Consider the following 24,968-nt stretch of genomic DNA (forward strand, 5'->3'; position numbering starts at 1 on the left):
AACCACTGAGCATAACCCATCCCTCAGCCCCCTAGGCTCTTCTTCCCCCCCCCCCCCCCATTCTGTTGATGTCCCTCAATTCCAAGCCACAGCCTCACTGAGTGGCTCCACTCTGATTCTCCTTCCCAACCTCCCCCACCCCCCCAAGCAACACACCCCAGGCCCCATGCAGCTTCCTTGTCCCCTCATTCCCTTCACAGTGGGGCACTGGAAACTGGGCCCTGACACTCACCACAACACAATGCTGGGCTATTATTTGGGACCTGGTGACATGACCCACGACTCAGGGACATACCCCACTTCCCTAAGACACTACACCTGGGGTGACAGCAAAGTTATTAACCCAGCAGCTACAGCAGCCCCTCCCCCAACCCAAGGTGGGCAGAAGACAAGGAACGGTGGCCCAGCTCCAAGGGAGGTGGAGAAACTGAGGCACAGCACTGCTGCTAATATAAACCAGGGGAAGAAATGTAAGGGTAGGCTAAGTGGGTGAATGGCTCAGATACAAGCACACACCCCACATGGGGTAAGACTACAGAGTTGGGCTCCCCAGGAGTGGGGATGAAACTTCTAGCATTAGCTTCATACCAGCCTAGATAGGGGTAGGAGGCAGAACACTGGACTAGGAGAGAGTGGGTGGGTGTCTGTCTGTCCAGCCCTTTTCTGGTTGTCTCATATTAGCCAGGAGACTGGCCAGACAGGCTCAATGGAACTTCATCAAGGCAAATGAAATCCACAAGGAACAGGCCATGGAAATATATCAGCATCAGCACCCCACTGACCATCCTAGCACATAGGATGGGAGTTGGGAAGTGGCCTCATGGAGGAGTTGGTTAATCCAAGTGGTCCGTCCCCCCCTCGTCCCAAAAACACACAGTGCAGTTAGTGCTCTATAAGCTGGGTATTTCAGAGACAGGACCCTGAGCATGGAGTACTGCCTGGGCAGCTGGGAGGCAGTGGAACACACAAGGGGTGACAACCCATCCTGAAGCTAATTTCTTCCTGGTGGGATCAGTCACTGTCACTAATCACACGCACCCTCTCTTCCCAGTCTCCTGTCTGCTCTCTGGCCCTGCATACACCTAGTTCCTACCCCATCCCCCTCTCACCCACAGAGTCACACTGCCCTGTGTCCCTCACCTACGTATATAGGCAGAAGCCTCTCAAGGTCCTTGCTCCTCCTCCCTGAGCCCCATCCCAGGCCCTCAACCCTATGGATCAGGGAATGAGACCCCCATCTGGGCTCCCCACATCACCTGGTTCTCCCCTCTTCCCCTTCAGCTCCCAGCTACAGATCTAGGCCCATGCCACCTCCAATGCCTCAGCACAGATTCCAGCCCCACCCCAACCAACCTTGCCCTCCACCTCAGCATCCGGTTTCCCCTTTGGCTCACACTGTCCTTCTCCAAGGCCCTACAGTGTCCTGGACCCCAGATACGGACCCTGTCAGCAGTTCCCAGCCCCTCAGCCATATATTGAGGTCGATGTTCCCCAACCCCCGGTACCAATCCCAGCCACAGCCATCCAACGCCCTGGCTTCCCCTAGTCCCAACCAGCCCCCTCACCCATGTCGAGGTGGAGGTCGTGCAGCACACAACCCCTCCCCTCCAGCTCCCCACCCCCCACGGCGAGGTGGATGTCCCGCAGCGCCCCCACCCCTGCTCCCTGCCCCCGGCCCCTCACCCAGATGTCGAGGTGAATGTCCCGCAGCGCCCCGGCGCCCTGGTACAGGTCCAGGCTGAGCTGCTCCAGGCTCAGCCGCTCCTCCAGGTAGTGGCCCAGGTAGTGCTGCAGCAGGTAGCGGCAGGCCCGCTTCTTGATGGAGCTGGACCAGGGGAAGAACCAGCGGGACATGGCTGGGTGAGGGACGGGGGCCTGGGGGCGGCTTTACCCGGCCCGGGGTGCGCCCTCCCCACCTCAACTTCGCTCGGCCCCCCCACGGCTCCGCGGCCGGCTTGTTTTCCCCCTGCACTGGCCCGCTGGCAGGGCAGGCCCCGCACTGATTGGCTGAGAGAATGTGGCCCGTCCCCTCGCGCTCTTGTTCTGATTGGCTCCGCGGGGAAGAGCCACAAAGCGACCCAGACAGGTATGAAATAGAGTCCAGAGACCGAGACTGCGTGTGCGCACGTTTTTGCCGCTGTGAAGGGGCTCGGACCGTGCATGCGTCCTACTGACCAGAGCAACAAATGGACTCTCCGGGCGCTAAATAGGTCCCGACGCCTCCTTACTGCGCATGGGCACAGTGGGCTGAGCTAGAAAGCGACACCCCTAGTGCCAGATAGGTGCCACCCACCCGTCCGCACAGCGCATGCGGGAAGGGGCCAATACCAGGAAGTGGAGTGAAATAGTTCCTAAGGCCCCATTTTACAGACAGGGAATTAAGGCAGAGGCTACGTGACTTGCCCAAGGTCACACGCAAATGAATAGCAGAGACTAGACTTGAGTCTTTTGAGTCCTAGCCACTGGACCGTCAGCCAAGAGCCCCAGATAATACCATGCCTGGAAGGGGACATGGTGAGGGATGGGAAAGGTTCAGTTAAACATTGGCGGGGACTTAGCAGGATGCAATAACATTGTGATGTCCTCTCAGTGGAATGTGATGTCATCATTCTGTGTGGTGATGTCATTGTGCTCCTTTGTGGTGTCATTTCACCTTCCTGTAATGCCATAATAAAACTGGGCCCAGCGAGAGCCATGCCTGTAGCACATAACAGTTCAGTCTCCTGAGGACTGAAATGCTTTAGCTGTGATGTTAACTAAAATATTTGAGCTTAATACACGGGTAACTGGGTGAAATTCTCTGGCCTGTGATATAGAGGAGGTCAGACTGGAGATGATCTAATGGTCCCTTCTAGCCTTAAATTCTGTGAAACTGTTAAACCAACCAGAGACTCCAGCTGGGAGGAACAAAAGCAGCCAAAACAAGGACCTTTGCACAGCCAGAGAACTGCCCACAGTTTTGGTTGGACTTTCTCTGCCATATGCTGATTGGCTGTTTGCTCTAACCCTCTACTGCCCTCACACACTCTTCATCCTGCTTCACTCTACACCTGTCTCTCTTACCATCTCCTCCCCTGCCCTGTCCCCCTCATCATCCTTTTCTACACCTTTCTTCCCATTTAGCCTCTCCCTTCCAAAATAAAACCTCCCCACCCACCAAAAATCATTAAACTTACATGCTATTTGCTGCCATCACATAGATTGCTCTGCCTGTGTAGGATACCCCTTCCCCCACGCTGTGTCTGTTTGATCTATTGAGACTGTAGGATCTTAGAGGCAGAGTCTGCCTGCTACTCTGTGTTTGTGCAGGGCTTAGCACAATGGGGTACCATTCTTGGCTGGGTCCTTAGGCACTACCATACTAAACTTGATGAACAACAACAATAATAGTGCTGCATTCTAACATCACTGTGTTACATTGTGATATCATAGCACTGTATTTTGATGTCATAGCGCAGCATTATGATGTCATTGCATTGCCTTGTGATGTCCTAGCACTATATTATGATGTCACTGTGTGAGACTGTGATACCATCATGCTAGCTGTATTGTGATGTTAGTGTGCTTCCTCATGATGTCGCAATGCTGTATTGTGATGTCACTATGTCACATTCTGATATCACATTGTGATTAGCTGTGTTGTGATGTCATAGTGCTGCATCATGTTGTTACAATGCCATTGCACCCCAGGAAAATGTCAACAACTGGCATGGATAAAAGCCAGTGAGGTATTGTCAAAACATCACCCAATTGCACCAGAATGACCTCCTAGTGGTAGTGCAGAAATGTCACCCTGGCAGCACATGCAAAGTGCCCTCGCTGTGGCACAGCACCACAAGCTGGTGTCCATAAGCTGCTGCAGCATCGAGCACAACATCATCATGACAACCCAGGCAGCAGCATGGCACATGGAGGGGGTGCTGTGGTATCTTATGCTCTCCCCAAATTCTCCTGGCAGCTGCCAAAATCCCACAAACCGAATCTTCCACAAGGAAAGTGGGAAGATTGTGGAGAATCCACAATGGGCAGCAGCTTCAGCTGTGGTTAGACAATTCCTTTCCTATACTTGTTCTGTGTTTGTACAGCTCCTAGCACAATTGGGGCCTGGTCTGTGATTGCAACTCCTAGAGCTACTTCAATACAGAGAACAAATAACAATAGTGTGACATTCTATACTTTGGGGGAGCGTACTGTAACCCCCATATTCCTCATTTTCATATAATCATGATCTTACATATAAAGCATGCCTTGTAAGGTATCAGGGGAAAGGTCATGATCTGCTGAAAGTCATTTCTCTATCCATATATGTGCATCATTAATGCATTATGAAGTTATGAGAATTGTGTTGTATGGTGGTCACTAAAACATGCTGTAAATTGGGGAATCAGCCAGATATTAGCTCCCTAGAGGCAGCAGGCGGGGTGTCAAACAACCCATCAAGAGCCATTGTCCAGCAAGGGAGCTACAACGCAATGACTCACCTGCATGAGGCCACAACAGGGAATTGCTCAACCTTGCTTGGGGAGACTTAGCAATGCCCCCCCGACATGCCTGGACCATGTGCTCCCCAAACACATGGACTGAGTGTTGTCGGAGAAAAACTCAGTTCTCGCTTTTTCGTTTGGGTGCAGCAAAATCAAATACTTTATTATTTCTCCAGTAATTACAATGGAGGGAGAGAGTGCCATAGGACACAGGGTCGCCCCAGTCCCGGACAGGTCTCTCAACTGGTAAACAATTACAGCAAGCCTTTATACCTTTGTTACAGACAATTTCTAGCAATAATACAGACGGTAAAAAGCAACAAATACATTTTGTTTATACATAAGCCTTTCTGCTATCTTATTTGTCTCACTCCTAGAAGACGCCAGCCTGCATATTTGGTTATCAAGTTGCAAGGTCGTAATAACTTTTTACACAGTTCTTTCCCTCTGCCTCACACTATCCTTGCTTCTACAAGTCTCACGTCATTAGGGTTACAGCTGGGCTAACTCTTGCTAACTGACTGACATGCATTAAGATCCCCTTCAAATCCTTATTAATTCTTTCCCTGCTTCCACACTCCCCCCTTTTGTACTTCTAGTACAACAAATATTTTCAAATCTCTATTTGCATTAATTCGTGGATTTCAGATTCTACATCAGATGTTTCAACCTTAGGGGTTTTGATTGGATGTAATGACAATGCATGATTAGCATGAACATGAAAGGTATTGCTATTATTACGTTGGGTTTTTTTTACAACAACAACAATAACATAATCCTAAGCTAACTAACAACACTACAAACAATAACATTCCCATAGGAATAATATAATGGGGCTGTTGTACAATTTTGGTTACAAAGCACAAGACATCATACTTAGTACATAAAGTAAACACTCTATAAGCTGTATGAAAGGCATTCTTTTCAGCTTGATATATATTCTGAAGCATGTGAATTTGCCCTTGCAATTCAGAGATTCTTTAAACCTCTGGTAACAATAAAAGCAAATTTTGAAACCGATCAGGCACTACTCTAGTCCAATTAAAATACACCTGAAATCTAAGAGCTACTTGCAACATTCTATCTGCAGGCCAGTAAATGATATGATTGCCTGCAGCAGTGGTAAGATTAATATGTATATCTTGCAATGTGGTGGCTTTAACGTACACACAGCTATCATTAGCTTGAAAAAGTGGGTGTCCTGTCAGGGTAGTTCCTTGACCTCCACCCTCTCAGCAAATATTGTCATAAACAGTGACAACTTCCCCTGGCTTCAGTTTATAGATACACTGAGCTGTGGTGGTTCTAACGGCCAAAATGTCCATTGACTCTCTATTCTTATCCAAAATGTCAGGTGTTATTCCAGGGGTACTGTCTATAAATCAGTTAGGTATACCAGGTGGTCTAATTTCCCAGATGTCTCGGTAAATAATTCAGTCCCACATGCATCCTCCCCATGGACCCGGCAGGATTCAGTATGTGGGAGCCCACACCCCCCCTCACCGGTCCAAATGCTTGGAAGGAGCACTGTAAATGTTCACACTTCTATCCAGAAAGTGTCCAAGTATGCTTCCATGACCATAGATCAGATGGTACTCCTGATGTGTCTGTAAGGGCAGTGGGCCAAGTCTGGTGCTCAAGATCACTCGGAATGGCCATCAGCTGGTCATTCAGGAAATCCTGGATTACTAAACATACTAGATCCCACTGCAATGCCTTCCCAGCCTCAGTGATATTCAATACCATCTCTGTTAGTAACTTCTGGGTCATAGAACTAAGGGTGGAAATGACATGTAACTCACCAACTTCAGCCTGTACTTAAGATAGCTGAGCTTTAAAAATAAGGCTAGTGGCCTTTTCTAGTTGGCCCAATTTCTTATCATGTTCTTGGCTTTTAAAAATATTCCAGATGGCTACTACACTATTGGCCCCAGCCCACAGGGATCTGGTCAATTCCCTTCTTTCCAGAGGAAATAACCCAGGCTTTTTGTTGTGCTAATCTACTGGCAGCCCCTTGTGAGCAATCTGGGTATGTAGAAGTGATCTGAAAACTGGATAAGGGCAATGTCATTTAAAATCCAATTAGGGAGGGCAATACATACTGAAGGATTTATCCAAAACACAGGGCGCAGCCTGTAGAATAAACCCCAAAATCCAATTAATACCACATTCCCAAGCATGGGTCCCATAAAAATTTTTCCTGCCAGTGTGTAATTCTTTGTTTCTTCACCAGGGTCAGTTCTTAATGTTCTTTTCAGTCAGGAATTCTTGGACTTTGGCAATTTCAGTGGAGTGAGTGTTTCTTCTTCTTCTTTCCCGAAGCAGTCGTGGTTCAGCATCCTACAGGGGAGATTACCAGGACATCACCCTGTAATGGTTTTGCTTTTTCTAGAAAAGTTCAAAGGCACAGTAGGTCTGTCAGTGGACAAGGGAGAGGTTGCTAGCACGTCACCTTGTCCTTTTTCCTGCTGTCCAGAAGCACAGTGGAGCTAGAAGGAGAAATAGACTAATCATCAGTAGGAGAATTCTCCTGAGGTGGAGGGGTCTTTTTGCAGTGAGAATCATGGGTCCAGGCAGTCAGTCTTTGGCACTTCACAGCGGTGTTGGTAGTCAGCAGGACTTAAAGGCCTTTCCAGCATGGAGCCAAAGCAGTCTTTCGTTGATGGATCTTTATGTAGACCCAGTCTCCTGGTTCCAACAAGTGGCAAGGTTGCACAGGATCCTTCGGTAGTGCTTCCTTCACCTGTGTATAAAAAGACTTAACACATTTCATTAGTGCCTGACAATACTTAAGCATTATGTTATCCATCAAATGAATGTCCATCTGAGCTGGGGTTAGTGGGGGTGCAGCTGGTAGTCGCATTGGGCGTCCTGTCAAAATTTCATGAGGGCTGAGTCCAGTCTTTCGATTGGGAATGGCTCTCATACTCATCAGTGCCAAAGGAAGGGCATCTGGCCACTTTAAGTTTGTCTCAGCACAAATCTTGGCCAGTTTATTCTTTAAAATCCGGTTCTGGCGTTCCACTGTCCCAGCAGACTGTGGATGGTGAGGGCAGTGAGCTGCACATAACTCCTTTACAATCTGTCCAGTAAAATGAGTTCCACGATCACTGTTGATACTCACAGGGATGCCAAAACGTGTATAAAAATCTTTAAGCAGAAGTTTCACAACAGTCCTGGCATCTGCTTTCCTGCAAGGAAAAGCTTCAACCCAATTGGTAAATACATCAACTAAAACTAATACATATTCATAACCACAACATTTAGACATTTGAATAAAATCAATCTGAATATTTACAAAAGGTCCCCAAGGGGGAGGGTGGGCTGCCCGCTGCTTTAACAGCTTTACCAATGTTGTGCTGTTGACAAATCACACAGTGTTGACAGTAGGAATGTGCTACAGAAGGGAAACTCGGTGCACACCAATCTATGTTAACTGCAGCAACCATCCCCCCTTTGCTCACGTGTGCCATTCCATGGTATATGCGAGCAAGATAGGGCAGTAACATCTTCGGTGCCACCAGGCGACCATCCAGGGCACACCAAAGATGACCAGTATGTAAAATGCATCCAGCAGCACTCCAAGAGTGTTTCTCGGTTCTTGATGCTGCCTCCTGGATCATAGTCAGATCCTCAAGGGAGGCCAGTGAAGGCTGCTCTATCAGGACACAAGTATTTTCAGCCTGAGGTATGGAAAGGGCCGCTGCTTTGGCTGCAGAGTCTGCCAAAGCATTTCCACAGGTAACTTCATCATGAGGGGTCTTGTGAGCGGTACATTTAACAACAGCAATAGCTTCCTACCATCCCCAGCCCTCTGGCTAGAAATCTGAGGTAGCCAGAAGATCCCATGTACAATATGGGGAGTGGGTTAACTTTTCATGTCTTTGCTTCCAAAGACCGTCGGTATGCAAATTTTAACAACAATTCGTAATTAAAAGATTTGGCCAATGTAGTTTCTTTCTCTTACTTAAGAAAATGTATTAGACTTTTAGTATATCACATTTGTCTGATGTATCCAAACACTTTGTATTCCAAGTTGAACAAAACAAGTATCTGCATTTCAATCCAACACTTCCGCTTGATATCAAATCAGACCATCCCATGAAAATATTAAACACAACAATTCTGGCCACGAGACAAACACCACAAGACAGAACATAGAACACACAACATAATTTTTACTCTGTCAGTAAATGCATGGTATGTTGAATGCTGTTCAGCTGGCATTAGTTTTCTTTGATTATCTGAAAGACAAAAACAGAGGTCTACCCCTTCTGGGCAGTCAATTACTTAAAATATACAAATACCCTTGTTGATCTCAGGCAAAACAGGGGAATTACCCCATATTTTCTCGTATGTGTTTCATAGGTAGCCCAGGTTTCAGTGGCTCCTACCTTATCAGTTAGATAATTTGCATTAACACAGATGCTTTCTGGATTGCTTTTTACTTATAACTTTTGCTTTTAAACACTGAAAGAAAACATCACCACTTACAGTGCCCTTAGAGCCTAATACAATTTTCATTACATAGCACTGTATACATTCTTCAACTAATTTAACAAAATTGTTCATAGCCAAATGATTGCAATCTAATAATTTCTTTGCCTGGATTTATTTACAAACATTTCAAAGACACCAAAAACTTTTCTCTTTAGCATTTTTACAAAGTTCAACTGCTGTTCCCTCCAGCAACTACAGAGTCAACTTTTCACTTTCCTTTAAATCACTTGCTTTGTCTTCCAACAGCCACTTATCAATTCAAATCACCATTCCAAATATCCTTCTGACTATTCGAAATCCTCACGCTTATACTCACTTACTCCTTCCTTCCACTACACCCTCAAAAGTTTCCAACCTGTTTTCCAATCTCTTTGTCTGTTGCCTTCCCGCCTGGGCCCGATCCTGTTTTTCTCGCTGAACTGTCCCTTCCATGGGTACTAGCTTGTTCCACTACCAGTTTAGCTAGGAGGGTGGGCTTCTCAACTAGCCCCCACCCTTCTGGTCTTTGCCCTAGAACATTCTTACTTACAAGACTATTCGAATCCTCCCTCATGAGGCTTGCCACCTGGGCAAAAATACATGGCCATTGGGTAAAGGCCATTTACTTAACACATAATCCAAACCCCTTTAGGGGGTCTACCCAGAGACCCACCCATTTGTCTGCTGACACTTAAACAGAAAAGAAAATTACACAGAAAGCAGAGAGAATTACAGTCTAAACCAGATTTTTTTACTTCTAGTACATTGTCCGTTACAGGGGGCGGGACAGAAGGATCTCAATACAACCTCAGAGCTTCATCGCACACATGGCTTCCACCCTGAGGAATTACGAACGAGAAGTTCAGTTCCGCCCACACACCTAACGCCCAAATGAACAGAGCAGAAAAACAACAGTAACCGGTTAAACAGAACAGAACCAGAACCAGATAGTGCACCAAAACCAGATAGTGTTTCCTTATTCTATTAGGGCTCACCATTAATCATGCAATTCTTAAAATATAACACCAATAGTACCAAACAAAGCAAACATAAAATAACAAGGGTAAAACAGATAGATGGTGTAAATTCTGCAGGGCTACCCCATTCTTAATTGCTCACCAAACTGTGACAAATATCTGTTACCAATTTATCCCTCATGTCAGGTGATCAGGCTGACACTGCAGGAGGTTGGGGGAAGAAAACACAGCATATAACCAAATTTGAAAGCTTCATTAAAAATAATAAAACAACAATGGAGAGTGTTGGGAACGCTCCCACATCACTCGGGAAAAATATGAATGCTCCAAGCCTTAAGCCACTTTAATACTCACACATGTCCAGACTGACCACGTCTGTGTATAACGGTCAGAGAAGGGGGAATAGGTGGACGGCAGAATATCCTGTATACAGCTTGTTCAGAATTTCCAACATACTTCTGCTCTTGGGATGGCTGTTCTTTTACACCCTGGAATCTCCTGCGGTGTTTCTTTCAGAGATTCCAGTTCAGGTCAGCTGCCTGTCCGGCTTCGGGGTTGCAAAGACTGTTGGATCTCACTGAACAGTTAAGCTTTGCAAATGTAATTTCAGTTCTGTAACTTGTATTGCTTTTGGTTTGCCTCTGTCTCTATTTTTCCACAACCAGCTGGGGCTGAAAGCAGTTTTTCTTTGCACTTAGCATAGTCTGTGCTGATTCTTGACCTTGAACACAAAGCAACTTCTCTTTATCTCTAGGCTAAGTTGAATTTCAAATTAACCCGTTCCTAGACAAATTGCTCACACTGTGTCAGAGGCTTTTCTTTGGTGATTAAAAGCTCCTCTGAGATGTATGATCTTATCTATATTGAAGGTTCCTTCTAATGGGCATTGTTTAGATGGATCTTCACGCGTGTGAAGATTCCAATTCTCTAAATACCTACAGGTTTTAGGACCATAATGTACATACATGTAATATGCTGGGGTACCCTTAGGGGGTGAGGTGGAATGTTTAGACTGTCCCTTACCCATTTTCCACTTACACACACAGAGAGGGTGCCCTGTCTGCACTAGTGGCTCAGAAATTAAGGATCTCTCCCTACAGGGCACTCACACAGGAGAGACTAACAAGGATGATCATGACTCTCTTACACCTCCCTTCAGCAAAGAGCGTCGGCTAATCTCTGGGAGACGACGCCGCTTACTCTGATTGCATCCAGTGAGATGATCAGACTGTCAGTACCCCACATGGAAAGGAAAGGGGAGGGAAGATGGGTTCACATGCTCCTAGACCCAGGCAGCTTCCTCGCCGGACTATGCCAGGCCGAGTCAGCCCACCGTGGGTCAGATCTCCTAAAGATCCACTAGTTACCGGGCTTGCGTTAGAGTAGTCCTGATCATGAGCGTTCGCTTCACAGGGTACTCTGGGCGTCTTCCGGTAACAGTCACTCACACTGGTGTACATACACACACACACCAAGGCCTCTTTTTTTTTTTTCTTTACCTCTGGTTTTTTTTTGTTTTTTTGTTGTTGTTTTTTTTAACCACGATGCATCTTTACCTGGTCTGGACCAATACCATGAGGCGGTATGACAACCCCTCTTGAGGCGGTAAAAACCCCTCAGCACCGGTGCATTCGAATGCATTTACCTATGCATTACCTTATGCATTTACCTATGCATTACCTTGTTGGCCAACTCAGCAGTTCCCAATACTGTTATAAACTAACCTTGTTGGGGCCTTCCCCAATACCACTCTGCATCTGATCTTGCTGCACAGTCAATAAGTTCAGATGGCGTGAGCCCAACAGAGACAGACGTCCTCACGGACAGTCCTCCTCCGATACCCCAATAGAGATTTCAAAAGGTCTCATACCTCTCATGTGGCGCCATGGGGTTCGAAGGGGAATGATCCGTAGTAGCCGTCTGTGGGCGTTGCCATCCCGGACGAGCCCCCAAATTGTCGGAGAGAAACTCAGTTCTCGCTTTTTCGTTTGGGTGCAGCAAAATCAAATACTTTATTATTTCTCCAGTAATTACAATGGAGGGAGAGAGTGCCATAGGACACAGGGGCGCCCCAGTCCCGGACAGGTCTCTCAACTGGTAAACAATTACAGCAAGCCTTTATACCTTTGTTACAGACAATTTCTAGCAATAATACAGATGGTAAAAAGCAACAAATACATTTTGTTTATACATAAGCCTTTCTGCTATCTTATTTGTCTCACTCCTAGAAGACGCCAGCCTGCATATTTGGTTATCAAGTTGCAAGGTCATAATAACTTTTTACACAGTTCTTTCCCTCTGCCTCACACTATCCTTGCTTCTACAAGTCTCACGTCATTAGGGTTACAGCTGGGCTAACTCTTGCTAACTGACTGACATGCATTAAGATCCCCTTCAAATCCTTATTAATTATTTCCCTGCTTCCACAGTGTATAAAACAGACAGAGTTGATGCATACTGGGCCCTTCTCCTGCCCACACGTTCTCTGCAAGCAACTAAGACACTGAGAAGAAGACAAGACTCCAACAGAGGAGATTGGCCCAAGTTTAAGGAACAAACTGTATATTAAGGACTGCAATATCCAATGGGGTGAGAAAAACTGCTTAATCTAGATGTTGCTCAGTCTAATAGGGTTGAGAGTTTAGACTGCGTGCTTATCTTTTATTTTATTTTGGTAACTACTCTGTCTTTTTGCCTTAATATCACTTAAAATCTATCTTTGTAGTTAATAAATTTGTTTGTTTATTCTACCTGAAGCAGTGTGTTTGGTTTGAAGTGTGTCAGAGACTCCCCTTGGGATAACAAGCCTGGTACATATCAATTTCTTTGTTAAATCGATGAACTCATATAAGATTGCAGCATCCAGTGGGCATAACTGGACACTGCAAGAAGGAGGTTCCTAGGGTTGTATCTGGGACTGGAGATATTGGCTAGTGTCATTCAGTTGCACAATCCAAGGAGCAGCTTATGTGCTAGAGACTGTGCGTGAACGTCCAAGGAGTGGTGGTTCACGCAGCAGAGCAGGGTAAGGTTGGCTCCCAGCGTCAAGGATTGGAGTGACGTAGCAGATCACCAGTCCGGATAACACCAGAGGGGAACGCCACAGTCATCTTATTGTCTAACAATAATAATCTTATTTTCCATCTGCCTCCAACAAGCAACTCCACAGGCTCCTCAGCAATCACAAAATCAGTGGCCAGAAGGGAACAATCAATTCCAACATTTCAAGGACTGTTCTAGGTCTCAATGGGCAGTACCCTCTGGATTATGGGGAAATTCGGAAAACCAGAAGAGCCCAGTTTCCACTACAATAAGGCCAATTTGGTGCAGCAAGCAGAGGAAGCTCTGTGGAGCCACCTGCTGCTGCTTAGGAAAATCACAGACAGTAACATGATGCTGTTCTTTCTCATCAGGTGTACTGCCTGGCCTCCACCAGCAACGAAATAATAATGTACAGCGCCTAGCACAATGGAGCCCTGGCCTGTAAGTGGGGCTCCTGGGAACAACTGAAATGCAAATCCCAAATACCAATGTGAACTCCTGAACACCCACACCTGCTGTGAGGGTTTGTGAGCTGTGACAGAGTGATCAAAGGACATCAGCACTGAATGGCTGTCTCCCGGGGAAACAATCGGGTAGCTACCGGCAATGCCAAAGGGAATCACTCTTCCCAGAAGCCTGAACACACGGCTGCACCTGATCCACAGGGGCAGAGACTGTGCTTCTCCCAGCCAGAGGGTGGCATTTCTATGGCCACAGACACAACACAAGGCCCAGAAGGAACGCTTGCCTCCACAAAGGGCTGGGACCAAACCCAGGGCCTTGTAAAGGGGGCTGAGGTGCAGGAATTTGCTGTTTTCCATAGACCTGTAACGCTCCAACGCTTTAAGAGTGTATGTGTGTGTTTGCGTGTGCGCGCGCGTGCGGTGCGTCCCTGCTGCCCACAGCCAGAGGGAATGAGCCCTGCTTTGCGTGCAAGCACACACACATGCATAAGAAATTCCTTTGTTCATAGAATCATAGAATTCGAGATCAGAAGGGACCATTATGATCATCTAGTCTGACCTCCTGCAAGATGCAGGCCACATAAGCCGATCACCCACTCCTTAAGCAAGCGACCCCTGCCCCATGCTTCGGAGGAAGGCGAAAAACCTCCAGGGCCACTGCCAATCTACTCTGGAGGAAAATTCCTTCCCGACCCCAAATATGGCGGTCAGCTGAACCCCGAGCATGCGGGCAAGACTCTCCAGCCATACCCTCTGGAAAAAGGCTAACAATATCCTATCATTGACCCATTGTACTAATTACCAGTGTGGCACTTAATTGACCTATTGACTAAGCCCGTTATCCTATCATACCATCTCCTCCATAAACTTATCTAGCTTAATCTTAAAGTCATGGAGGTCCTTCGCCCCCACTGTTTCCTTCGGTAGGCTGTTCCAGAATTGCACTCCTCTGATGGTTAGAAACCTTCGTCTAATTTCAAGCCTAAATTTCCTGACTGACAATTTATATCCGTTTGGCCTCGTGTCCACATTAGCACTGAGCTGAAATAATTCCTCTCCTTCCCTGGTATTTATCCCTCTGATCAGGGGCGGCTCTAGGCACCAGCGGGCCAAGCGCCCGCTTGGGGCGGCATCCTGGGGAGGGCGGTATTTGGCTCCGGTTGAGCTCCCGCCGGCATGCCTGCGGCAGGTCCACCGGAGCCCGGGACGAGCGGACCTGCCACAGTCATGCCTGCGGCGGGTCCCGTCTTCCCGCGGCTCCGGTTGAGCTCCCGCAGGCATGACTGCGGCAGGTCCGCTCGTCCCGGGCACCGGTGGCCCGGCCGCAGGCATGCCGGGCGGAGCTCAACCGAGCCAAACACCGCCCTCCCCAGGATGCCGGAGCCGCGGGAAGAGGGGACCCGCCGCGGGACTGGGGAAGGGCGGCGCAGCGCTCCGCGCTGCTTGGGGCAGCCTACTTTGTAGAGCCGCCCCTGCCTCTGATATATTTAAAGAGTGCAATCATATCTCCTCTTATCCTTCTTTTGGTTAAGGAAAACAAACCGAGCTCCTCAAGTCTCCTTTCATACGACAGGCTTTCCATTCCTCAGATCATTCTAGTAGCCCTTCTTTGTACCCGTTCCAGTTTGAATTCATCCTTCTTAAACATGGGAGACCAAAACTGCACACAGTACTCCAAATGAGGTCTCACCAACGCCTTATATAACGGGACTAGCACCTCCTTATCCCTACTAGAAATACCTCGCCTAATGCATCCCAAGACCACATTAGCTTTTTTAACGGCCACATCACATTGCCTACTCATAGTCATCCTGCGATCAACCAGGACTCCTAGGTCCTTCTCCTCCTCCGTTACTTCCAACTAGTGTGTGCGTTCCCTCCTTTGCTGTTCAGTTATCCCTGAACAGTGTAACTAGGAAAACCAGCGTTCCCACAGTCAGGTAGACTCCAGGAGAGAAATAGATAAGCAACTTGAGGACTCAGGAGGACTGGGGCACTGTTTCCAGGGTCTAGGCAGCTGAAGTCCCACTGCTCAAGAAGGGTGTCAGAAATGGGATATAACCCTGGGAGACCCAGCACAGGGACAGGGATCAGACTCAGACACAGGGAGCTAAGCAGGAGGGATCCAGCAGTTGGAGCCCATCACAACAAACCAGTGCCCATTTGGAAACCAGGATTGGACCAGTTTGTGACCCCAGGGTATTAGCAGGTGGCTTTCCCACCTGGCTACTTAACATAGCAAACACACGCTGCATACGGTCCATACAATCCCCAGGCTTGGACCATTGCAGTCAGTACTACGTCAGGAGGAAGAGCATCCCACTGATTCCTCAGCATGGCTTCTAGTCAGCTGATAATGCTATGGCAGGGGGAGTGTCACCAGATGGTGCTGTCACACATAGCATTACAAGTTATTTTCCCCAGCCTTGAGTCTTTGAAGCCACACTGTATCACTGTTGGTTTTGTGATGTAAATATTTTCTTTTCAGATACGCTGCTGTTGCAAGCAGCAAGAGAATTTTCTCTTTGCTTTAATCTTTTTAAACCGCAGCAGTTCTGGGGGGTAGAGCAGCTCCCTGGGAACTGGGCATGGGTGTTTGGATGGAGTTTACAAAAAGAAGGGATTGTCTGCAGTGCTGTTTGTGTCCACCTCTGTTCCAGGACTGGTGCATATAGCGCAGGGGATAAACAGGCTACACTAAGAAAATGCCGACTGATTCTGTCTCACTTACTTCTCCTCTGATAGGAAACCAATTTACAAGGTTCTGACACCAGCTATGGTTGATGGGCGGCAATATTAAATAGGTGCATTTCAACAGAGGTCACACAAAAGGCTTTCCATGTCAAAACCCTTTCTAGCAAAGGGGATTTTCTATACAGCTAGTGGATATGGAGAAAGGTTAAGTATACAGAATAAAACACCATCATGTTAATATGTGCTAAGCAAATTGATTCAAAGTCCAATCTACCAATTCTGCCCCAGCATTTGCCAGTCCCTGATGAGCCATGTGTAAATCAATTGTGAAAAGCACTGCAAGCAGGTCAATTCCATGGTAGTATTGGATATGTGCCGGAAAGAGTTAACTAACTCTCTAAGGGTTTGCAGTCAGCCTAGTGGGAAGAAATGTGTCCCCTCTTCATCCTGTGGTAAATGAACACCGAAAAAACTAAAAATCCAAGCTGCAGAATCCCAGATAAAAAGGACCCTTTCAAGATTTTGCTTCTGTGATAAAAAGCTGGTTGTCTGGTTCTATCTCTATCTAGTTCTGTAGTGGGGCCTATCATGCTAGTATCTGAGCCTCCCATAGATTGATAGATTTAGCCCCATAACCCCCACGGGGCAGGGAAGCATCATTAGCCCCACTTTACAGATGGGGAAATTGAGCACTGAGCGATGAAGTGACTCGCCCCAGGTCACACAGGGAGTCAGGATTTGAACTCAGGTCTCTAGAGTCCAGTCCAGTGCCTGACACAAGAGCCTGTGTTTAAAATTTGGTTTTCTTGGTTCCCCTGGCTTCTTTCCTCAGTTCCTCTTTCTTGCTCCTTTTCTTTCTTGCTCTGAAAACAAAGGGAGAAAAGAAGAACAAAAGCACCAAACAGCTGGATCATTACAAATAACAATTAATAATTAATGACTCTTTGTCCTTTCATCCAAGGCTTGTGTAAAGTGTTTAAGATCTGTCCTTCTATCCATCCCCATATATGCCTCCTAGATAGCAAGCTATCTATCCACTCCTAGATAGCAAGCTATCCATCCATCGCCATGCACCCCCCCCAGTCATCCCAAACACCCCAGCTATCTATCCAGCCATCCCCATACACACCACCCCTCTATCCATCCACACACACTGCATCCATCTAGCTATCATACATTCACACACCCGTGTCCATGTACACACACACCCATGTTCGCGCACATACACTCAGGCTCAGACACACACAATCCTGCCTCCGCCCTCACACAGTGCCCATCATACCCACCTGTCCTCCACCTGCTTCATCGTGTCGGCTAGTGGGACCCCCAAGGTCTCTGGTAAGCAATTGACCAGGATGCCAGCTGTGATGGGCACTGCCCCGAACAGGAGCAGGGGCAGGAAGGAGACAAAGGCCTGGGTCATCTCCACCATGGGGGCTGCCACCGCTCCCAGCCGGGCCATCATGTAGGTGACCCCCAGCCCTGTCTGCCTGGGGAGAAAGAGAAGCCACAGAGAACTGAGCAATCCCATTAAGGCTGGATACGTTATAAAAATAAGCAGATGGTCTAATTTGCATATTTTATGAATAAGTAACTCTTTATTTGCATAACCCCCTTGCAGCCAAATCCATTCATTCCCACTCCAGACCCATCAGTTCTCAGCTCCGCCTCCCCACTGGACACGTAAATACATCACTGGCCTGCTCCCTCCATCAAGATCTGCCCCAGGCACAGCTCCAGGGCTCCCCCAATGGGACACTGAAGCAGCTGCTTTAGACCCCAGGTGGGGGAAGCTGAAATCAGGAGTGTCCCAGCCAAATGGGGAGGCTCAGCAGGATCTGCCCCAGCAGGACTGGAGGGCGCAGATGATTGGAGATATCCACAGAGCTCAACTGTGTCCCAGCTGAGGAGGGACTGGAACGGCTAGCTGAATGAGGGAGGAACCCCAGGGAGGGACACCTTGGACCTGAGCAATGGGACCCTTAGGCTGGGCCTCAGGGCATCATTCCTCACTGTGCGGGGGGTATTAGATTGAACATCTCAAGTCACTAGGCTCCCAGCCCTGCTCCCTGTGCTTCAGGCAATGCTGCCTCCATTGATGCTGTCCACCAGAGGGCGCCGCCCCACTCACCTGATGACAGTGGGGTAGAGCTCAGTGGTGTACAGGTAGGAGCAGCTGACGGAGAAGGAGAAGACCCCTTTTCCCAGGACAGTCAGGATAATCAGCAGCACCTCCATGTCTAGGGGGAGAGAGGGGAGGAGGACCCAGAATGCATCAGGCTGAGAAGAGCCCCCACCCCAATGCGCTGTATCCCCTTTTGCTCTGGGGGTGCCTATCTCTAACTCAGAGACCCAGTACTGGGTGATGGGCAGCCCAGGACCAAACCCGCCACGCTGGGGTTTCATGGTGCCATAGCTGGGCAGGGGCACTGGTCACTTACCAGTCCCCTGGGCCACCTGTAGGGCTACAATCTCAGCCACTGGCCAAACCTCCTTCCCACCACCAAAGCCACCCCAGCTTCCACCGCACCATCACCGGCTCAGTTTCCTGCCCAGCAGGGAGGACGGGATACCAGGCTGGATGGGCCCATTGGTCTGATCTGAGATGGCAGGGAGTGGGGGCTACCGGGTCTGATCTGGGCTGGGCTGCATGCTGGCGAAGCCCCGGGCAGCGGGGAATGCTATGCTGACTTGGCCGAATGCCCTGGACTCACCCTGCGGCACGGGGATGCTGGCCAGGATGAAGAGTCCCCCCAGGACCAGGCAGGCGGCCTGCGTGAGCCGGCGCCCCAGGCGGTTGGCGACGACAGCCACCAGCATGCGGAAGGGCATGTCCACAGCGCCAAAGATCAGCTGCACCAGGAAGATGCTGATGCCCCTGAAGCGCTGCAGGTCCAGGGCCAGGTGGTAGAAAGAGAAGCTGTGGGAGAACCTGTCGGATGGGATAGGGAGAACCGGGGTGAGCGGCGGCTCAAATGGGGAGAGTCTGGCTGCCTCCCAGCCCCATTCCCGTCTGTTTGTCTCTCCCTCCCTCTTCCGTCTGTCTCCCCTTCATGTCTGTCTCTCCCCATCCTCTGGTCTGTCTGGTTCTCCCTCCCCATTTCTGTCTGTCTTTGTCTCCACCTGCTGGGGGGGGGGAGACTTTCCTGTTCACATGGGGGGATCCCCACAGGGTTTTGGTGACACCCACATTTACTTACAGGGAGTTCCCCCACTGGAGAAACTCCCTGCCTAATTACAAACCCAGATACTTGGGGGCCAAAGCAAAATTGAGCCTTCTCCATGCCTCCTCTTAGCTTAAGTCAGTGCTGTGGGGATAAACACTCTGCTCCCATCCTGACCATGGAATCCTCTGGGGGAGTAAGCAGCATGGGGACTAGAACTCAGATCCTCCTGCCATCTGAGCCCCAAGGGGAATCCCCCTCCTCAGCCAGCAGTACAGGGGCTCTGACTAAGTCTGCCCCTAAGTCTCGCCCCCGGCTACCTAAGCCCGAAGGGAATCCCCTTTCTCTGCCCCTAAGCCTCACCTCCTGCCATCTGAGCCCCAGGAGAATCCCCCTCCTCTGCTCCTAAGTCTCACCTCGTGCTGTCTAAGCCATGGGGAATCCCCCTCCTTGGCCAGCAGTATAGGGGCTCTGACACACAGCTGCCCCAAAGCCTTGCCCCCTGTCATCTAAGCCCAGGGGAATCCCACTCAACAGGAGACAATGGTGCAATCACCCTCCCCAGTCAGTTCATCGCACTAGTATTGTTAGCCTGGGGGGGTACTTATGGGGGCAAGGGGAGCCCCTTACCAGGCCAGCATGAGGCAGCAGGTGACCCCACGCATGGGCGCTGTCCGGAACAGCTCCAGGGCAGAGCACTGGGAGGGCCCTGAGCTCTCTTCCTCCTGCTTCATCTCCAGCCTCAGTGTCTGGGGAGGGAGACAAGGTTGGAGCTGAGAGCAGGGGAGAAAAATCACACCTCTTCTCCAGAGAGGGAGATGGGCAGAGCCAGGGAGAGAGAACCCTGGGGCTTGACACCCAGCCCCCCCATCGCTAACCACTAGACCCCACTCCCCTCGCAGAGCCAGGCATAGAACTCAGGAGCTCTGACTCCCAGCCCCCGCATCTCTAGACACTAGACCCCACAGTGTAATCTGTGCCCCATACCTCCAGGGAGATGCCCTCCCCCTCCAGCTTCTCGCCATTGATCTGGGCCACCCGTCGCAGGTTCCTCAGCGCCTTCTCAGGCCTGTGGTTGATGATGAGCCAGTGTGCGGACTCTGGGATCCACCTGGGGAGAGGGGGGGTTTGGACCAGGGCTCAGAGAGAGAGAGTGGAGGGCATGGTGCCCGCTGAAGACTGGGCACCCATGTCCCCAGGGCTCTGGGCAACAGATCTGGGATTTTGTGCTTCCCTGACAATTGGTCTATCAGGGGAACAGGGCTGCAGGGTCTCCATTTGGACCAGGCGATAGGCTACCGCTGCCATGGGGTGTGGGCCCCCAGACATAGAGTCCTGCGGCTCCTGAGCCCATAATGCCATCCCTGCCTGGAGCCGTGGCTCCCTCTGGATGTGTGCCCCTCAGCCCCAAGGGCACCTACCAGCTGTAGAGGAAGAAGAGAAAGAAGGGCACTGAGGATGCCAGCTGCAGCTGGCGCCAGTCACGGATGGCGTATGCCAGTCCAGCCAGGAGCAGCTGGCCAAGCGTCAAGCTGCAGGCGAGGATGGTGGACACCATGGCCCGGAACTGGGATGGGATCCACTCCAGGGCTGGGGGCAATGAGTAGGATGAGACGCGGCACCCTCCAACCTCACCCTGCCTGCCCAACCTTGGGGAGCAGGGCTCAAGCCTGCACCCCTCTGCGCTGGGTGGGCCCAGGGTGGGGCAGTGGGGGGAGAGCTGCCCCCCATGCACCCACACATAGAGCCCGCCCCCCAGAACCCCCATACACACTTCCCTCCCCTCCCCAAACAACCTCCCTCATATTTCCCCCTGCCACACAGCCCCCCAAAATCCCACAGTCCCTCCCACACAAAGCCCCCAATCACAGCTCCCCCACAGCCCACACCACCAGCCCCCACAAACATCCCCCCTTACACACATGCCCCTCACTGCCCCCCAGTCTTCACCTCCCCCAATCCCTCAGGCCCCTACCCTCAACCTCACACTCGCCCCCGCATGCCAGCTCCCCACCCCTAGGCCCCTCCCACACTCACTCAGGCTGGTGCCATTCAGGATGAAGCCCGCAGTACCCATGCCGCTGAAGAAGCGGAAGGCGCAGTAGGCTGCCAGGTTGGGGGCGAAGGCGGCGCTGGTGCCCATCACACCTATCTGCAGCAGGCACCAGAGCAGCAGTGCCCGGCGCCCCAGTCTGCAGCAGGGGAGACAACACCACTGGAGAAAGGGAGAATACAGGCTGGATGGGCCCATGGGGCTGATCCGGGGGGGCAGGTATGGGGCATACTAGGCTGGATGGGCCCATGGGGCTGATGCAGGCTGGGATACTAGGCTGGGCTGATCTAGGGGGGATACTAAGGTGGATGGGCCCATAGGGCTGATGTGTGAGGGGGGTCGCAGCTGGATTGGCCCATGGGGCTGATGTGGGAGGGAGATACCAGGCTGGATGGGCCCATGGCATGATCCAGGGGGGCAGGGAGGGGGGATCCTCTTTACTCACCTATCCGCCAGGCCTCCGAGGACCGGTGCTCCCACCAGCACCCCCACCATGTAGATAGACTGGGCAAAATCCTTGAGAGTGCGCTGGCCACAGACCAGGTGCCACTGGGGAGGAGTGGGGAGAGGGGTGTGAATCCAGGGGTGCCCCATGGCACGCCGCACTGCTGGGCAAAGGGCTGACTGCATAGTCAGATGGGCTTCAGGGACACAGCTGGCACAAAGGGCCAGGAACCACACCTATGTCTCCTCTGCCCACCTGAGCTACCTGAGCCCTTGCTAGTATCTGTACCCTGGCAGCAAGTAGAGGCCAGGGCCCTGCTGTGCCAGGCATATGTCCAGCTGAGCCTCCCACATCAGTCAGTGCCCAGCTATGCCACCCACCCACACTTGTGCTGCCCATGCCTGTCTATGACAGGAATCCCCAACTGCGCCATCCATGCCCACCTGAGCCCACCTCCGTCCCCTGAGCTCACCCCATTCCACCTAAGCCCCTTCTGAGCCCAACTCTGGTCTCCAAACCCCAGCATCCTCCTATGCCATCCAAAGCCATTGATGGGTTCTGAGTGCCCATCTGTGCCCCTTCCCCATTTGCCACTGGGCCATCTGAGATCACCTGCACCCATCTGGACCCACTTGGTCAGAGCCCAGCTGGGACATCCCAGCTGTTCCTCCTGCCCATCCCCACCAGCACCAGCCCAGCTGCCCCTGCTGCCCATCCCCACCAGCGCCAGCCCAGCTACCCCTGCTGTCCATGCCCATCTGTGCCATCCAAAACCTCCCTTGCATGCCCACCTGCAGCTCCCATGCCCACCTGAGCCCTGTGACCCCCACACCTTGTGCCCAAGCCTGCCAGCACCCATGCCCTTCAAATGTCCTCTGCCCCTTTTATGCCCTGCTGATTCCACCACACTCCCGTGTACCACCCATTGCTGCTGACAAAGCCCTTAGCCCCGCCTTGGCCCAGCACTGTCCGTGCAGCCAGGACTGGAGCTGAGATTCCACAGCCCCACACAAGGGCTCGGGGGACAGGACAGCGTCCCTCCTCCCCTGCCAAGTCTGGGGTCTGGAATGATGGGTGGGGCCTGGACCAGGGGATCATGGGTTGTTCCAAGCGGGTTACAATGTAACCCAGCTGGGCATGGGGCAGCTGGCAGCATGATATGTCACGGGTGCGCTAAGAACAGGAGAAGGGACGGGCACAGGATCCCCGCCAAGGAAAACACCAGGACTGTTATCCATTATCCTGGCTCTCAGAGGGGTGACTCAGGCTGAATTTCTGCCACAGCAGGGCCCTGTGGGCTGGCAGGAGGGACACAGAGGCACAGGCCCTTGGGCAGCACCAGGAGGGGTGATGCCAAGGCAGAGGTGCCACCCTGTAGAGCAGGACTGAGCCCGGGCGCTGCTCCATGGCACACCAGCGCCTGTTGAGCCCCCCCCCCCATTCCCTGCAGCACAGCCCCCCCTAGCACTGCGCTGGGGTACTGGAGTCAGCACTGCCTGCGAGGAGGCAGTGCCCCCTACTAGGTCCCCCCTCACCTGGCTCCCTAAAGCACAGAGACTCTCAGTGCCACGCTGGGGCCAGCACCAATTCAGAGGGGAGTGCCCCCTGCTGAGCCACCTAGCTGGCTCCCTGTGGCATGGCATCCCCTACTGCTGGGGTCAGCACTGAGAGCACCCCCTAGGGAGCCACCCCCCTTCTCCCTGCAGCAGCACAATCAGTGCACACTCCACAGGAAAAGCAGCCCCTAGTGAGCCCCCAGCCTGGCTCCCCAGAGAAGCTGGGCACTCTGTCAAGATCTCCCATCCAACTACTGAACTAGCTGGGCCTTGCTTAGGTGATGAAACCGCTGAGAGGGCATCTCGGGATCTCACTGAGTCATCATGGAGCATGGCCAACCAGGCAGCCTCCAGGCTAGCTCCCCCCACCTCCAGCTGGCTCAGAAGCCCCGCCCTGTGTCACCTCCTGGCCGACATTGATTGCGCAGGCAATGCAAGGGCTCCCTCTAGTGAGTCAGGGCAGCACGGGGGTCCCTGCACCGCAAGGCTGTGAGCACCCACCCTTTGCTCCAGGCCCTGCCAGGGCACAGCCTTGGTCCTGGTCTACAAAGGCATTCATGGATCAGATCATAGCTACAGTGGAGACATCTCCTCCATGTCAGGCTGGCAAAGGCAGGGAGCTCCTGCAGGGCCATGGCGACCACAAAGCCCAGGCTAGCTGCCACAGAGATAAGGCGTGGCCAGCCAAGTGGTTCAGGCCCGGGGAGAACTTCCAGAGGACATGCAGCTAAGCCACAGCCCGATAGTCCCACTGCTTGTTAGATAACACTTTGCCACCAAACTGATCCAACAGCCCCCTACAAGCACAGTCTGTATGCCCCCAAGAGGAAGGAGAGCCAGAGATGCCATGTAGTCCAGTAGGCACCTTGCTATGCCACTCTAATGCATGAGACAGGCTCAGATACTATGGGTGAGAGCACAAAACCGAGGGGGAGGGGTGGATGGATGGATAGGTGGTTGGGTGGGGACATAGATAGATGGGTCGGTGAATGGATAGGTGGCTGGATAGATAACCAGCCTGTAATGTTGTCACAGCTCCAGGTCCCCGCTCCCCTGGAATGATCCCTCACGCTCCCCTCTGTACCTCTGTGATGATGGTGGAGTTGAAGACACTCCTGTCGTACGCCCACCCATCCAGGCAGGGCTCAGTGGCGTTGGTGCTGGTGCCATTAGGGGCCAGAAGCTGCCACTGTGGGGTGCTGAACCGCAGGCACCTGTCTGGCTCCTGGTTGCCATCCATAGGAACGTAGATCTTCAGCAGGTCTCCAGTCACCTCTGCGGTGGCATTGTCTCCCGCCGGGATGTAGCACCGGTGCCTGGGGACAGCAGCTGTGAAGTTCTGCAGGAAGTTATGGGAGGCCACCATGAGGAGAGGGAGGAAGACCAGGGCGACAAGGATGGTTTGGAAGAAGCCCATACGTTGCTCCTTCTCCAGCTGGACACCAGGGGCCATGGAGGCTGTGGGGAAACTTCTTCCTGACTGCCTGGTTGCTCTTCTTCTCCAGAGCCCCTGGCTCGTATAGCAGTCAATCTATCTGCCCTAGCCCGGCCTTTGGCCCTGGTAAATCTTTGACCAGCATCAAGGGCAGAGTCAGGTGGGAGGTTGAGAA

The 24,968-nt window shown here is 51.2% G+C and overlaps 2 protein-coding genes and 1 long non-coding RNA gene across 5 annotated transcripts in view; 1 reads left to right on the forward strand and 2 right to left on the reverse strand.

Moving 5' to 3' along the window:
- The window catches only part of ATG2A (autophagy related 2A), a 38,023-nt gene extending 36,169 nt beyond the window's left edge, over positions 1-1,854 (reverse strand). For all 3 annotated transcript variants that reach the window (XR_005601310.1, XM_039547605.1, XM_039547606.1), the window contains exon 1: positions 1,684-1,854. Coding sequence is in view for 2 of the 3 variants with exons in the window: in XM_039547605.1 (XP_039403539.1) it covers positions 1,684-1,854 (171 nt within the window). In the remaining variant the exon portion in view is untranslated. The remainder of the gene's footprint in view (positions 1-1,683) is intronic.
- On the forward strand, positions 343-13,764 carry LOC120409471. The gene is made up of 3 exons (XR_005601311.1): positions 343-470; positions 12,370-12,529; positions 13,354-13,764. It is a non-coding gene; the product is annotated as an uncharacterized LOC120409471 (long non-coding RNA).
- Positions 13,765-16,930: 3,166 nt separating this feature from the next.
- On the reverse strand, positions 16,931-24,811 carry LOC120368835 (solute carrier family 22 member 6-B-like). The gene is made up of 10 exons (XM_039481483.1): positions 24,443-24,811; positions 21,803-21,906; positions 21,342-21,496; positions 20,726-20,894; positions 20,292-20,415; positions 19,935-20,053; positions 18,855-19,072; positions 18,272-18,380; positions 17,427-17,630; positions 16,931-17,003 (listed from the first exon to the last, which is right to left on the reverse strand). Exons 1-10 carry the CDS (start codon positions 24,809-24,811, stop codon positions 16,931-16,933), a joined length of 1,644 nt encoding a protein of 547 aa, XP_039337417.1.
- Positions 24,812-24,968: the final 157 nt, after the last annotated feature.

The sequence above is a fragment of the Mauremys reevesii genome, linkage group 7, assembly GCF_016161935.1.
Source record: "Mauremys reevesii isolate NIE-2019 linkage group 7, ASM1616193v1, whole genome shotgun sequence".
In the NCBI taxonomy this organism is placed as follows: Eukaryota; Metazoa; Chordata; order Testudines; family Geoemydidae; genus Mauremys; species Mauremys reevesii.